Source organism: Galleria mellonella, unplaced genomic scaffold (genome assembly GCF_026898425.1).
Source record: "Galleria mellonella isolate WM207_F2 unplaced genomic scaffold, CSIRO_AGI_GalMel_v1 utg133, whole genome shotgun sequence".
Lineage (NCBI taxonomy): Eukaryota > Metazoa > Arthropoda > Insecta > Lepidoptera > Pyralidae > Galleria > Galleria mellonella.
Genome location: NW_026441990.1, coordinates 1,469,299 through 1,486,918, shown reverse-complemented (window position 1 = coordinate 1,486,918; position 17,620 = coordinate 1,469,299). Strand labels below are relative to the sequence as shown.

The window sequence follows — 17,620 nt, the reverse complement described above, 5'->3', positions numbered from 1 at the left end:
TTATGTATGTGTATATGAAACTAACTTTATGTATTCACGCCGCTTCAGTCTTGCCTATCATTATTGGTGTCATTTTAGCGGGTCGAACGTAATTGGATATGATTGAATAGCACGTAGCTCGCAGAATAATTGCAAACCGGTCAAAGAATACCACTTTCCAAAGACCGCTCTAAAGATACTGATTCTGGGGTACCAGAAGAATTTATAATTACAAATTACTTAATCCATATATAAACTGTAAAAAATAAATCAAGTTTTTAAATTATAAAAACAGAAAAACAAGAAAAATAGAGTACAATATTCGTGACCAATATACATTTTATAACACTATTAAACTAAAGAAATTATGGAAGTCAAATTATTTACCTGTTAAATTAGTTCACTTTATCCTTAGTATATTAATTAGAAAACACAGTTTTTATTGTAAGATTTTTAATTGGTAAATAAAAACTTAAATATTGCAGTCCACAATTGACAGCCATCCGAAGCACTGTGTACCGGTGTTGCCCAGTTTTTCTATAGTGGTGTATTTTTATGTAGCTTGCCAATACATGCCATATTATTTATTGTTTACTAAATTTTCTCGCGACTTTGTCCGCATAACGAAAATATTTCATTACCCTGAAATAAAACGTATCCCATGTTCTTCTCAAATACTACCTATATACCAAATTTCTTGACGATTGTGTGAGGTATTAAGAAGTTTCAAACAAACTAAATTAATGAACTTAGTATCAAATTTACAAATATCAGTAAAGTACTATTATAGATATAGATAAATAACTACTATAGATATAAGAATTGTGTTCTTTATTGTCTGTATTGTCTGATTTTTTATTGTCTGTTTGTTATATCTTGACACCTTAGGAACTCATGGTATATTATAGGACGTGTATAATATAACATATGGCATGTTATACTAAGATTATTAGTACAACAGTACTTTTTTTCTCTATGTATGTGTTTGTGTTTAACAAATAAAGTCACAACATGAACAAGGAATTTGTTGGCATTTAGTTTGAGATATTAACTAATATTTCCGTAGTGGAAGGGAATAGGTTAAACACAACATATAAATTACGATAAAATTTAATACAAAAGCAAATACAAAAAGCATCGAATATTTCTAAAAGTGTGTCATCTTAATTTAAAAATTAGTAGTTTAGAGCTGTATGAAAATAAATCCATTTCTAAAACTGATCTAGTATTGACAACCGACCAGAACTGCTTTTGTAAAATTAGCTAGGTAGAAAACTGTATTTAAAAGCGTTTATAACTTTAGATTGACAAAATGTGGTAACGTCGCAATTATCTGTCAATTTTCAAAAACTCTTTTGTAATAATCAATGTTTTTGCATGATTATTATAAAAAAATGATAACAAATTAAAATGTTAATCATGCAATAATATACTTATTAAACTATAGCTGAAATTTGAATTTTGATGCCTAAAAGTATTTGATAAATTCCGAAGCAGAATACAAAGTAAGCACAAAGTTTTTAGTGGTTTTATATGCAATCTTATGCTACATATTCTACAATTATCGTTTTAATTCATTTTTAAAACACGTTTTGATTAATCAATCAGAAACATTAAAAATTATTGTTTTTTAACATTTACAGATAATTGTGACGTTGACACATTTTGGTATGCTCAAGTTTAAATAGTGTTGTGAAACCTCTTTGTATTTTTTATTTTTATTTTTTGTCAATGACAATATATATACGCTATTGTTTTTTCTTCGCCTGCTTCCATCGTTATCTAATTTTATTTTATATTATTTATATATTATTCGGATTACTCACATTTTGGCGACCGTGATCAGCGTAAAAATGGAACAGGCATTATTACAAAGAAAAGTAGTACGTCGTCGTTTTACTATGTGTGCTAAACGTATAGAAGATTTTCTAGAGAAGAATGATAAAACAGGTATGAGCGCGGAAATATTAAATATCACCAAAATTTTCGACGAATTAACATTCCTCCAAAACAAATTAATGGATTTGTGGTTGAACATGGAGGAACGGGACGAAAATTTTTTCGATGATGATTTAGAACTGTCCGAGGCTTACACCAGTAAATTCTATTTGTTGAAACACAAAGTCAGCGAGAACTGCAGTCCTGCGGTAGCCCGCTCTTCGGCCTCTGATACTGTAATTAAAGCAGATAGTGAGAGTGGAGAGACTTCCCAAAGGCATCGTCGCCACTTTCGTCTTCCGAAGTTACAGCTTACTTTATTGAACGAAGAGATAAAAAGTTGGATTCCATTCTGGACACAGTTCAAAAAGATTGACTGCGACAGCGACATAGATGATGAAGATAAATTTCAATATCTCCTACAAAGTATTGAGAAAGGTTGTAACGCCAGGGAGTTAGTGGAAAGTTTTCCACCCTCAGCAGAAAACTACCCAAAGGTAATGCAACAGCTCAAACAAAGGTATGGAAAAGATGAACTTATAATAGAATATTACGTTAGAGAACTCTTAAAGTTAACAATCGTCCAAAGGAACGATAATTCTAAGATGGCCACTCGTATCCTATATGATAAACTAATGACTCAGATTCTTGCTTTAGAATCTCTTGGCGTGACGCAAGATAAGTATGCCGCCTTTTTATTTCCAATGGTGGAATCTGCACTGCCGGAAGACATATTACGCGCATGGAACAGATGTCAGGCGAACGTCGCGACTAACGATAAAGAAAAGAGTCAGCTGTCACAATTGTTACATTTTGTTCGTAAGGAAGTTGAATCTGAAGAAAAAATTAATTTATCACGAGGAGGTTTTTCAAGCGTGGATCCAAATCCTGTAATTCCGTCAGCAAGTGTTTTAAGTACAGCTGTCAGAAACAAAGAGCGAATGATTCGTACTATTAAAGAAATTCTGAGAAGAGTTTTAGGTAAAGCTGCTCTATTAGAAAAAGAATTGATGACTGTACTGTGCGAAACAGAAGCACTTATTAATTCACGTCCTTTAACTTACATAGCAGACAGCACTGAAAATTTTACAGCTCTTACTCCTGCAATGTTTCTTAAGGTAGGCAGTACTTATACAAGTGATTTAGACCAAGCTTATTCATCTAATCTTGCTACTCGTTATCGTTATATTGAAAAAATCAATAGGGATTTAAAACAAAGATTTAGATCAGAATATTTATCGTTATTAACGCAAAAGTATGGCAAAAATAAGAACAATCTGAAACCTGGAGATATTGTACTTATTGGTTCAGATGATTTAAAACGCGTAAATTGGCCCTTGGGTCTCATTTTACAGATATGTCCTGGTGTTGATAACGTTGGTAGGGTAGCTCGTATTAAAACGGCTAAAGGCGAACGTCTTCGACCTTTGCAACGTTTATACCCTCTAGAGGTGTCACAATTAGAGGATATTCAGTTTCCACGGCCATCGGGATCAAATGATAAAGTTATTGATTCTAAAGTTGAGGTTGAAAATTGTCCAGCCAAGATTACACGTTCTGGTCGCCCTGTGAAACTTCCTCATCGACTTGACATATAATTTTGTATTTTGTTATTGCGCTGTAGTAATGCGTATGCGCAAGGTGGGGTGTATGTTGTGAAACCTCTTTGTATTTTTTATTTTTATTTTTTGTCAATGACAATATATATACGCTATTGTTTTTTCTTCGCCTGCTTCCATCGTTATCTAATTTTATTTTATTTTATTTATATATTATTCGGATTACTCACAAATAGTATTTCAATTAAATATAGCTCATATCACTGATTCTATAAGTGAAAGAAATTTTTATACCGGTTAAGTATTTTGGAGTTTATTCATTAAAAAGAAAAATATTACATTTTTTGGAGTTTTTCATTGATTTTCGTAATTATCCTTGTTTTTTTCTCAAGTGTTTGACAAAAATTTTCTTGTTCTTAGATAATGGAACGTTTCAACTTAATCCTTGACATCACAAAATATATCGATTGATTGTTATAAGAGATTGTCATTGTCAAATTTTTAAATAGTTATTCTAAATGTCATTGTCATAACAAAAAGTGTCAGTACCGTCAGTATAATTTAACCTATTCGCTGTCATTCCGTGATTTCTGTTTTCTCATTTGCGTAATGTAGATAATTTTATAAGAAATATTAAATTTAATTCGAATCAGCAGTTCTAGTGTAGGTGTTTGCCTTGCCTCTGGTATTACCTCACAGTGTTATCTTTTCCAAACATTATCACTAGTAGAATAGAATCATATCTAAAAAACACCAATGTAGTGCCAAGCAAAAAATAGTGCTCGACAGTGATTTATCAATACATCCCCTCCAATATACACGTTATTTTTATGTGTAATTGTGTTAAATCGCAGTGTATTATTAAATTAAAATTTATTTATTAATTTATGTGCTGATATAATCGTTAGCCGCGCATTTAGAACATTAAAAATGAGTGAACCTGCGAAACAGTTCGACGTAAACTCTGAACCCAGTCTATCGAACGTAGCGATGACGGGCAATGGAGCAGGCATCACATCGTTCAGGAATTCAATACCATCGACTTCTGTCAACCAGAATTCAGGACCTCCCGTTTTACCACCTAGACCTGATATGGCGTTGCAGCCAAGTTATGGGATGACATCAAGCTATGGGATGAACTCCTATGGAGGCATGGGCGGTTCTTATGGTTTAGGAGGTTCTTATGGGATGGGAGGTTCTTATGGTTTAGGAGGCTCATATGGTATGGGAGGATATGGGAGTTATGGATATGGTGGTTTAGGTGGGGGATATGGCATGGGAGGCATGGGCGGGTATGGTGGATACAACAGATTTGGAGGACCTATGTATGGAGAAATGGAAAACAGGTGAGTCAATCCAGTTGTGCACTAAACATTTTTTTTAATTTTAGGGTATAAAACACTACTACACAATACATATAATTTATGTATCATAATTATATAAATCAATTTATCAAACTTTCTACTTATAAACTTTATTATACTAAGTTTTTTACATACTGAATAATAGTAAAATGTTTCACAATATCTTTTATAGTTTAGAAAACATTCAGTGAAATCACTTTTTGTTTCCAGTCTAAATTCATACTTTAATATATAATATTATAAACTATGTTGAAGAGATTGATTTAAATTAGGATAAAAATATATGTAAAACCAAATATGATTAAATTCATATTATTGAAATACAATTAAGTAACAAACATGTGGACATCTAAATGTTTACATCCTTTTATGTTTATAATATTATTATGATAAACTTTATGGTTAGTTGATTTTGTTTTTTTAGATTATTATGCTATTCCTGGGACTGAATGCAATAAATTAAATATTACTGTTATTATTTTATGCAAGTGGCCATAAATAAAGATATAGGTGAAGGATCTAGCTAGTCTGTCATTTGTTTGTTAATGACATATATAAAATTGGAAAAGAGGATTGTTATATATTCTATTGACAACCATGGTGAATTAGGGATATTAGTATTTGTTTAGGTGTTTTCTATGTTCTAAAAAAAAATTGTTAAATACATAGAATGTATTTACAATTTTTTTGTTGGAGACTATTTTAAATATATATAAGCTCTTAATTATTAAAATATTTTTCAAAATTGCATTGAATACAATAAGTAATTTTTTATTGATATTATTTTAAGTAATCATATGATTGATATTGTATGATATAAAAAGAAGATCTTATCTTGTTTTGTGTTTCTGATAGCTGTGACACTTATGTTTAATTATTAAATGCACCTTTAATTATATAAAATTCAATTAAGATTTAATTAATATTTGGACTATTAAATAATCATATATTTTAAATTTGAAATAACTATGTATCTACAGCTATTAATAAACATCTATTCTATGTTCTTATTTTCACCTATGTTCATATTTTAACATGTTTCATATTATTTCTGAAGAATTTTTATTTATTCATAAAATTTCAATCATTTAGTTAGCATTAGAAGTGCACTTGTAAACAAAAACTGCTCTGTAGGGGTAGTGGAGGTAGGTGGAATAAAATTGTATTCATCTTCTCAATGAGAAATCATTTTTAGGGACACCTGGAACTGGCCTTAATTTTGACTGTCAATTATAATAATGATATATTTATATTGTTTTAATATGACACCAAATATAATAATCACACTCCATATTTAAAAAAAAAATTTTTTTTTTCAGATTCATTCAAATAGCAGAAGAAAATTCAAGACCAGCATTTGACTCCATTCAAAGCTTTGTAAATGCTGTAGGCAGTGTTGCCATGATGTTGGAAAATACATTTTTTGCTCTAACGAGCTCTTTTAGGGCAATATTAGGTATGTATCAGTTTACCACACTAAACACAAATATTGGGGTCAAACAATCATGTTTTTTGCATATACATAAATGTACTAAATACAAATTAATAATTCGGTAGTTTGACATAAATTAAGGTATTTCTTCTGAAATAATTATGTTGAAAAATAACAAAACAAGGGTAATAGCCCTTGTTTCCATAAGTATAATAAATATCCAGTTGCTTATTGTTATTCTTATAGCAGTAATATCATTTCGCCTGAATTATTATTACTAGACACAGACACAATATGGTGTATGGTGATTGTTTAGTTATACAATGGTATTAGTAACATGTATACAAGTATAGTCATCATCTTTAAATGTAATTATCTCGAAATAAAAATAAAGTCGAAATTTTTTCCACTTAAAGTTACATGACATTTTGAATACCTATATATTTTTTTAATTAGAAAGCATTCATCATCATATCAGCGGTTAACTGTCCACTGAGGAACATAGGCCTACTCTTGGTGGGGGAGGGAAATGTCAATACTTGCCACGCTTAGCAAGCGGGTTAGCAACCACAATTAGGCTTTGGTGATGTTTTATGAGTAAGAGGGATGGTGCTGCCCAGCCATCGACCATTAAATTATAGAAAACCATTAATTAGTTCTGTGGAAATTTTTTCAAAGCTGAATCCAGAGTTTTTGTAGAATATAATGCAATGCTTAATTATTGCACTCCGAATCTTTACAGGTGTGGCAGAGAACTTTGGCAGACTAAGGTCATTATTTGCTCAGTTCTGGTCCACATTCGCAGTAGTGCGGACACTGAACTGGCTCGTCAGGAAACTGATGGTCATCCTAGGCATTAGGACGGAAAATGAATTCAAGGTATGTTTAATTGAAAGTGATATATGTAATTGGTTATATATATTTTACAGTGTTAAGAATAAAAACACATATTATATGATAATATTTCACTTTTGTATAGCGATAAGATAATGGAAACAATTGCCGTGTGGTCCCGGTATAAAATTGGTCACGCTTTCCTTAGTAAGAAGCGACTAAGTAAATTTAGTGGTCGATTTAGTGTCGATGTGTAGCAGCGTCCCTCTTAAAACATCACCAAAGCTTAACTGCTGTTGCAAACTTGCCTGCAAAGCGTGGTATATATTTATAATTGTGTGTAAATGTATAAATTTTATATGCGTTATACAATATCGGAAATAAGACAATAAATGTAACTATACGGTTGTACAAGTACAGTAAGGCGGTCTTGTTGCTGAAAGCAATCTTTTCAGAACAATAGTGTTTGCCATATTAAATTTTGCAAAAAGATATTAATACTGCTTCACAGTAGAAATAAATACGACGGTCAACATCCAGGCGAGTCGCAAAAAACTTCCGATAGTGAAGTTTCGAATGTATTAATAATAAATACATATGATAACGAATCAGGGTACAAAGTATTCATTTATCAGGAAGCAGTAGAAACTGATTTATATTACAACTTGGTATAGCGGCAAAGCTGACGGCCTATTATTGGAAAACCGTACCCAACCATCGTCTGTAAACATGAATAGCACTATGGGAATCACAGAATACACTGTGACACTCAAAGTTCTTGTCGTACACTGTCATTTGCTAGGACTTAATTGTTATATGAATATTATGAATTAGTTCCTGTACTGCCAGACTCTGCAAATAGAAACATGAGTGGGGACAGATATATATAATGTCGATATCACTCTCCCTCATTTTCATTTTCACCAATTATCTATCACTGGTGCCCCGCTAGCGTATACCGACAGCGCAGGTCCCCACCTGCGCTGTCGGTATTACCTTTTCATTATAACACCGTAAAAAAAAGTCCATTATTGTAATATATAAAAATCCCTTGTCACGATGTTAGGTCAACAGATTTTAGTGAAATTTTGTAGAATGTATTGTTGTCCCGATAAAAAATAATTAAATTGTGTTCCACCAAAAAAAAAAACACCGACTTCAGTTTTAGATGAAATAAATATTTCCAATTCGGTTTACAATTAACGGAGTTTTGAGATAACAAATATAAAAAAATATACTGTAAATTGAGAACCTCCTTCTTTTTGAAGTCAGTTAAAAATGGACAAGGTAGGGGTCAAATCGTTTGCCGGTTCAGCTAACGTAGTTTCTAAGCATAATAATATTATTACGGGAGAAGAAATAAATTCAAAATAATATAAAATTCAATTTATTATTTTTACATACTTTAATTATGCTCTTTGTTATATTTGTTATTAGATAACACCTTATCTACGCTCTAGTCTGTCTTATCGTGTGTCATTAATAATTTTAAATTAAGGAATATATCTCATGATTCTCGTATAGTAAGTACGTATGAATTTTTTTATGAAAAAAAAAACTTCTGTTTAAAAATATAAATCACTGACATATATGCGTTAAGTGCATCAGGCAAAATTTTATTCGACTCCTTGGATAAGAGGGAAACAAATCTATTGAAGGTGTCGTTTTTGTTTCTCTCACGTTAAGAACAAGACAGCGCACGTCGCTATCTCGTTCTCTCTTTTGGACTCGTTAGCGATAAAAATTCTATTGATAGGATCGCTTGTCTAGGGGGTTTCAATGGGTGCTAACCCTGACTGCGTTATCGGTATACACTGGCGAGGCACCAATGAGGGATGATAGGTGAGAATAAAATGGCAAATCAATTAACCCATCGTTATGAATACACCTGGAATTCAACATGATGGTTTCCCCGGTCGGGGATCTTTTTGATAACCCCGCCTGCGCTAACGGTATACGCTGGCGGGGCACCAGTGGAAGATGAGAGGTGAGAATAAATGCAGGTCAGTTGGCCCACCATGATAAATTCGACAAGAATTAATCATGATAGTTTTCAAGGGGAACCGCATGGAGGTCAACCTGAGAGCGTATATTGCTAGCAATGTCTGGGGGGTTAGGTCTGCGCAGACCATTGTATCCGCATATGTTAATCATACTAAATTTCTCCCGTGTATATCCCTTTTACTGCCAAAATACGAGTGCATTGTAGCAGAGAGAGACTTTGTACAAAAGTCGATTGCTTGGGTACCTCTGTCCCATTCGTGTTTCTACCGTGAAGCAGTTGTGTTTGCATGGCTGTGTTTCGGTTTGAAGGGTGGGATATGGCGTGAATTTACAGGGTACAGAAGAATAATATCTGAGTCCTCAGAAATGGCAAAGCATGGTGGGTATCATGGGCGAAACAGTATACTCTGTTATGTCCATGGTACTGCTCATGTCTATAGGCGACGGTTACCACTTTCCATCAGGTGGGCCGTCAGCTTGTTTGCCATTCTAAGTTGTATAAAAAAAAATTTAGCTAAATGATCTTATTATTCCGGCTTCTTATAAATTATAGAACATTCAGCAAGAAACGCTAACTCTACTCTCTCTACTCTATTTAAAGTGGAAAGTAATGTACGCGTGTGTGTTAATATATGATTTTGCTGGGCAAAGGTTGCGTGCGACCAACCCGTTCGTTACTCTTTGTTCTACTTTTGCTTGGATTTCTAATCGTTAGGAGCTATATTTGAAGGAATTTAATTCAATTGATTACAACATAATATTATGTACATTATATACACGTCGTTTACATATGACCTTGTACTTTCAATCGTTTATATAAACAACGTCAATGATATAAAATTGTATGTATCTAATTTACCATATACATCCATGTACATCCTAAAGGTTGATTGGTAAAGAATGCCAATAGCATTTTTTACCACAAATTAAAGATCTCTTCAATAATTGTAACTATTGATGTGTGCGAAGCCGGGGCGGGTCGTGAGTGTAAAACAGAGAAATCGAACAGACTGTACAATGGGATTATTTCATTTTAAGAGTTTACTCTGAAAAAAAAATCGACTTCAACATGCTTCTACGGGTTGAAAAAGGAAAATGTACCTATTCGTAATGATGTCAATGACACAAATAAGCAATCTACAAAAAAAAAAAAAGCGATAAACATATACAAGATCGTAGCTAGAATAAATATTAAGCAATAACTTTATCCCGTGACTTTGCTCGGGTAAATAAGTACATAAATTATCGTATATACTAAGTTAGAATATAACCTACCCATGTACCAAATTTCATTCAAATCTTTTTAGTAGCATTTGCGTGAAAGAGTAACATCTATCCAACCATCCATTCATCATTAGGTACAAATTTTGGTATTTATTATATTAATTAGTTTTTATACATATTGTTATCGTGAACTACAGAATTTTATTAACATATATACATACAAAAACTATTGTTATATACTTATACGTCGCTACAATAATGTGATTAATGATTTATGAGGCACACTGTGAACTGTTTGACGTAGTGACTTTATACAAGTTCTGTAAATAAATGCTAAACTAGTAAAAATTTATATTTATTTTTAAAGAAATATGAATCAAAAACAATCGACAACATACAACAATAGATAGATGTTTATTGTCTAGTTTCTATTATAACTTAAGATCAGGCAAATGTTGTGATTGGATGATATGCCACATCTAAGTATCCCTTATATTTCATTACAAACAAAATGCAGTCCTGAGTCTCTCGCATCCAAGGTACAGTTTGCATTCACTGCAAATGTTATTTAAAGTGGCAAACACTTCATCTCGTCATTCTTGTAAGGGATCGCCGTATAAGAATTGGTAAAAATAATTATTAATTGCTTAAACTATGTAATCTGTTGTCATTCATTGGTACCCCACCATAGTAGACGGAGATGTAATTCCATTTAATTATACATAAATACAATGAGCATATTTTTTTAAAACTTTTTTTTTAACATTCCAGGCATGGGCACAAGCAGTGGCCGCAACCCAGGCTGGCACCGCCACTCCTGAGCAGCGCGCCCGCGGCTCCACCTGGCCAATCCTGATGTTCTTCGGTGTGATTGCCGCAGCACCGTACATTGTACTCAAGATGATGAGTGGACTCTCTAAGAGCATTAATGAACGATGTAAGTGTCATTTAAAATCATCATTACAACTAATGGATCTGATATTAAATTAGGTTGTTTTAGGAAAAATATTTATTTTGTGCATAATGAATAAAGAAACAATTATAAAATTATGCAAAAAAGAATATGCAAAGTTAAATATTTGGAGTGTAATTTCTCAATTACTAGTAATGTACCTTATCATGACGACCTTCACCCGATTCCCCCTGGAAACTATCGTGGTTAATTCTAGTGACATTCGTCACGATGGGCTAATGGACCTGCTACCATTCTATTTATAATAAGGCATAATATAGTATACTATATTATGCCTTATTATCCCCTAATTACCTTTAATGATAATATTATATTTAAATTATGGTATTAAATTTATTGTAGACATTTAAATTTACACTGCCTTCAGTTATATCTTTTAAAGATATAACAGAGTGTGTATAGGATTCACATATAAAGGAATGATAATAATTACAAAGAGATATTTTATCTTTTATTATCAATAATATGAACTGATTGTATTCAATGTTATTTATATCAGAAACTGTTTGACTAAGTAAACACTACATTACTCATACTATGTAGTTATTAAAAGCCAGTTCAAATAAAATATTACAAAATATAAATATCCCCTCACTCCTTCTTATAAACAAGAGGGAGACTTTGTACAAAAGTCGATTGCTTGTGTACCTCTGTCCCATTCGTGTTTCAACCGTGAAACAGTTGTGTTTACATGGCTGTATTTCGGTTTGAAGGGTGGGATATAGTGTGAATTTACTGGGTACGGAGGAATTACACCTGAGTCCTCAGGAATGGCAACGCATGGGGGGTATCATGGGCGAAACAGTATACTCTGTTCTGTCCATAGTACTGCTCATGTCTATAGGCGACGGTTACCACTTTCCATCAGGTGAGCCGTCAGCTTGTTTGCTATTCTAAGTTGTATAAAAAAAAAAATTAAAGGAAAAAACTACAATTGCAATTAATCACTAATTAATATGAAATTAATCATTGATTACACAATGTGATTTTTATAATCCTCCTTGATTGCATATAAAACATCATTTATATATTTTCCACTGAATTGTGATATGAGTAAATTAATATGTATATTTTACCGTGTGGTCCCGTGCATAGAATGGACCTCCCTTTCCTTTGTCATGGGTATGATAAGAGACGACTACGGGAATTTGGTGGTCAAGGGCGGCAGTGTTTCTCTTAAAACATTACCAAACCCTAACTGTGGTTGCCATCCCGTCTGCCAAGCGTAGCAACTACTGACAAAACCTCCCTTATGTTCAGCAGTGAACAGTTAACGTCTAATATGATGATGATAATGATGGTGATGATGAACGTCTATATTTTGTCCTATAAAAAAAACCTCAATTGTGAACACTCACATATCGGTAAGATGTATCGTAGATACTTTATATTGTGAATAATTGAATTTAGTGAATCATCTGTTATCATGTTGACTTATTTTTATTAATAATAATATGAGACCAACAAAGGAGTAACCTCATTGATTACAATATTTTGTGAAAATTTGTTTAGAACTGGCCACGTAATCACAAAACATAGTAGTAAAAATATTTTAGATTTTTTTTTTATGGCAAGGAAGTTCGCTCATGCAATTGAAAGTGGCAACCGTCAAATTTTACCGCTTCACCTACTAATAGTTCCAGTTTCAATTCTTGCACAATACAAACATTTGTATTTATGCGTATAACTGTATTAGTATGAGTGTTTTCTATGTATAATATGTATTTACAAAAATAGTATTTAATTATGTCTATCAGTGTTTTAGTAACCATAATACTAGCTCTGCTTAGTTTGATACTAGATGGCGTTGCGTAATATATCCAGCGGTATTTATTAAATTGTACTTGATATTACAGTAAACGACCCAACCACCTGGCAGAACCCACTGCGAGCTGTCGCCCAATACGACTTCCAAGCCACCTCGCCTCAAGAGATCAACTTCTCCGCGAATCAGGTCCTCAACCTCGCCCCACAGCACCTCCAGGGTCACCTCTGGAACTCCGGTTGGCTGATGGGGTCAACAGACAGACAACACGCCGGTCTAGTGCCTGTTAACTATATAAAGGTCATAAAACCAACAAACAGTAATGATAATCAAAATACCACCACGACTAGTAGCGAGTCAAAAGACAAAATAGCTGACCCAGCTTTTAATGATTTAGATAAATACTACGGGAATGAATTATAAAAATAGTTAAGAATACGGGAGATAGATCATAAAACCATAGAAATAACTGAAAGTTTCTGTTGTTTCTTAACAAAGTTTCTGGCGATGGTAAACACCATTAACAAACCAACTTATCCGAGTGGCGGCGGTGGACTCGCCCATTTTAATTCTAATCAACCAACCAGTGACTCTTTTGTCTAGTTGGATTGTAATATACTTAATATTTTCATGAGAGTTACATTCACCGCAACGGTACACTCGATGACTGACAATCCCATAAGGAATTATAGTCGTGAACATATTGTTTTTTTTTAAACGTAAGTTATGGTTTCAATGTTTACAATAAAAACTATGAAAACATCAGTAGTCACCGACACCAAGCTTATAATACGTAGAAAATAGCAATATGTAGTATATAATTAAGGTTATATGATCATTAGGGACTGTATGAAATAAATCTACTTGACTGGTGGTATCTGATTTGGGTTTAAGGCTAGTTTAGATTTGACATTTATACCTTCAATTTATGCTGTTGGAGAGTTTCTAACGTTCTAGGGGCCTACCATGAAATTCCGAATTTTCAAGCTCAATTTCGTGTTTTTGTTTGTTTCGAAATCGGCTTAGTAAATGGAGTTTAACATTCCATTCGTCATAAATCTTATTATAAGAGCCCAAACGAACGATATTTTAATGTTTTTAAACGGCATATATTATGTAATTTTAACACCAAATTTATGTTTCGTTCGGTCCCGAAATTTCGGAAAATATTTCATGGTAGGCCTTCTGTTCAGTTTATATGACAATTGCTACTAATAATGTAAGCATTTAAATATTCAAATTTACATTTATTTGTGTACAGTTCGCGCGATATAAATTGAACGTTCTAGGCCTATCTTTATATACTTTATCTATGGATTAAGATTGTTAATGTGATGTAATCATTGACGTATCAAGAATTATTTTCTAGTGGGGGGCGGGGGGGGGGTTACCTGGTCCCTTAAAAAAAGACATATATGTAGATAGATTGATACACTTTATTGTTTTCTATAAAAGATTACAATAGTAAATTTATTATAGATACAAACAATTACAAGAAATTATCACAGTGAGAAAACAATGGGCGGTCTTATCGCTAAAATGTATTCTCTGATATGCCTTTATGCAAAACTAGAAAGGTCCGTTCGCAACCTGTGGAGGGCACTAGATAACTCTGAGATGGGTATGGCCCCCTTTCTTTAATTTGCTTATGGATATACGGTTGATCGTAACGGGATCGATGTAAGCTTAAATTACAAATTTAATGTTTGTTATCTCATTATTGATATTTAAAATCGAAGAAGAACATACTTTATACTTTATTTGCATTATACAATATAGGAAATAAGCAAAACAATTTACAAACACAACGATACAATTGTATAAGTACAGTAAGGCGGTCTTATTGCTGAGAGTAATCTTTTCAAGACAACCTTTCAGGTAAAGGACTAATTGTTGTACAAGTAGGTATGATAGTACTGTATAATTATAATTAGTCTTGCATTTATGTGTTCATATACGCAGTTTCAATATACGTAACTTAAAAGAATAATCTAGCAATTTAATTTTATTATATTAATAATTAATATAAATTAAATAAAATATAATTAATATTTTATCTAAATACAATAATAATTAATGATTTATTAAAGATGCTCTAATAGGGACTTGAAACGTTAATCGTAGAACAAGTTGCACATAAACATATCACTAAAAACTTTACAACTACTTCATATTTTTTATTTGAAATTTTTCAAATATATTTCTATGATCAACCATAAGAGTTACTTAAAAAAAGTTTAGTTTGCTCTTACGAGCACTTTTTAAGTGATAATCAATGAGAAATATTAAGATTTTTTCTCCTGTTGTTACATTCTTTAATAACTCTCTTATATCGCGCGAACTATACACAATAATAATCTCGATTTGCCAAAAAACTTTGCCGATTATTATTTCTTTGTAGTAAAATATTATTAAATCAACATTATATTTAATATACTCAAAATTAAATTATTACTTTGTTAATTATAATGCAATGTCAATTATACGTAGATATATAATAGGTGTGTTTTATTATTGAATATTCTATTATTAATTATTGTGAATAATGTAATTTTTTATTTTTGTACACAATGTTGCATTTCCATTGACTGTTTTGCGTTGTTTAACTTTTTTTTTATAGTGTTTATTATGTATGTAAATGCATTTCTTGAGCTTCGTTCAACATTTATAATTCTTAAGTGACCATTATAGACGTCTTACGTTTGTATATAAAATCTGTAGTGCCCGATTTCAATGTATTGCTTCCAAAGGCAAAAAAATGTCGCCTAATAAATGACGACGTTGACTTGTAATGAAAAGATTTTGACCATCTGACACCTTCCTAAATCGGGTTCTGAAAATTTGTATATAATTATTCTCTTTCAATTGCTAATATATTTGCTATTACAGCTTTTGTCAGTTACCTGTCTAGTCGTTTATTGCCTTTGATTTTTTATCAATATGAAACATTGATATAATTACGCATAATATAATTAATTTCAAATTATTAATCTACGCAATCACAAATAATATTTAGGTATTTTTATATTTTGCGCAAGAGACAAGGACAAATTCTTGATAGTCAATCTCGTTAGAGAGAGATGCTATGTGCAATGTCGAAAATATCCATGTTATGTTATATGCAATATATTCAATTCGTAATAAAATTATCGGCAGTCATCTTGTATTCGGTAATTTTGTAATATATCGTGTCACGACATATGGTAAGATTTTAATTTTCCGCGACTGTTTTGTGAATGTGCGCAAAGTTTATGCTCTTCTTCTTTTCCTGAATTGTCACCGTTCTTCGTGCCATTATTTTCGGTGACCACGCGATAAAAGGCTGTATTAGTTTAAACAAGTCTTAGGACCTACTTAGACGTGGGATAATGGTTGGCGTTTGCGTAGAACGTAAACGTCAATATCTAAATTCATTTCTGTTTTATGTGATTCCTTTTTATGCGTACACTCTCTGGATCCAGTTATATGTAGTTACATTTCTAGCTTGTGTATATTTTATTTGATAATTATGAATTACGGGATGGACTGATTTTGTTACGACCAATAAATTAGATTTAATATTAATTGGTGTTTGAAATTTTTTATTTCACTTTCTATCGTCGCTCATGATATTATTCATGTGCCAACCCTTAGCACTTGGGGGAAGAAGGGATTATTAGTAATGGGGATTAGTAGCCTCATTGCTAGCAATATACTATAATATAATAGTGGTTCTCCTCCTCGTGGTTCCCCCTGGAAACCATTGTGATTGATTTATTGTTAGATCGGTCACGGTAGGCTAACTTACCTGCTTCATCCTCACCTATTATCCGTCACTAGTGCCCCGTCAGTGTATACTGATAGCGCAGGCAGGGTTATGATTCCACTATCATCCATTAAAAAACAACCTTAGCACTTGGGTGAGAGAGTCACCAGAGGGGACTGTACAAAAGTCTATTGCTTGGGCACCTCTGTTCCATTCGTGTTTCAACTGTGAAGCAGTTGTGTTTGCATAGCTGTGTTTCGGTTTGAAGGGTGGGATATGGCATGAATTTACTGGGTACAGAGGAATAACACCCGAGTCCGCAGAAATGGCAACGCATGAGCGGTATGATGGGCTAAACAGCTAATACTCTGTTATGTCCATGGTACTGCTCATGTCTATAGGCGATCGTTACCACTTTCCATCAGGTGGGCCGTCAACTTGCTTGCCATTCTAAGTTGTATAAAAAAAAAACTTGGGTAAACAGATTGTTAATAGAACCTAACAATTCCATTACTAGCAGTATCCTATCAAGTCGACTTCCACGCGGTTCCTTCTAGAAACCGTCGTGATTAATTTAAGTGGAATTCATCACGATGATCTAAGTGAATTTAACCATCTCTCACTGGCACCTCATCAGTGTATAATCAATAGAGCAACCATCATTTTCACTCATAAAAAAAAAAAAACTTAGCACGTCTTATACTACGTCCATGGTATAAACAAAAATATATAACAAATTTGTAAGCACATTGAAATTTTCGCCCGGCAGTGATCAAACTATTTTCAGTAACATCTAGCTGCCG

At 32.7% G+C, this 17,620-nt stretch overlaps 2 protein-coding genes across 3 annotated transcripts in view; one reads left to right on the top strand and one right to left on the bottom strand.

Moving 5' to 3' along the window:
• LOC113511153 (focal adhesion kinase 1) overlaps nt 1-522 on the bottom strand; it is a 181,705-nt gene extending 181,183 nt beyond the window's left edge. For both annotated transcript variants that reach the window (XM_052903164.1, XM_052903166.1), the window contains exon 1: nt 367-522. The gene's annotated coding sequence lies outside the window, so the exon portion shown is untranslated. The remainder of the gene's footprint in view (nt 1-366) is intronic.
• Nucleotides 523-4,037: 3,515 nt separating this feature from the next.
• Nucleotides 4,038-16,636, top strand: LOC113511032 (probable peroxisomal membrane protein PEX13). The gene is made up of 5 exons (XM_026894597.3): nt 4,038-4,822; nt 6,160-6,296; nt 7,015-7,151; nt 11,106-11,271; nt 13,164-16,636. Exons 1-5 carry the CDS (start codon nt 4,407-4,409, stop codon nt 13,493-13,495), a joined length of 1,188 nt encoding a protein of 395 aa, XP_026750398.2. The 5' UTR covers nt 4,038-4,406; the 3' UTR covers nt 13,496-16,636.
• The last annotated feature ends 984 nt before the right edge of the window (nt 16,637-17,620 follow it).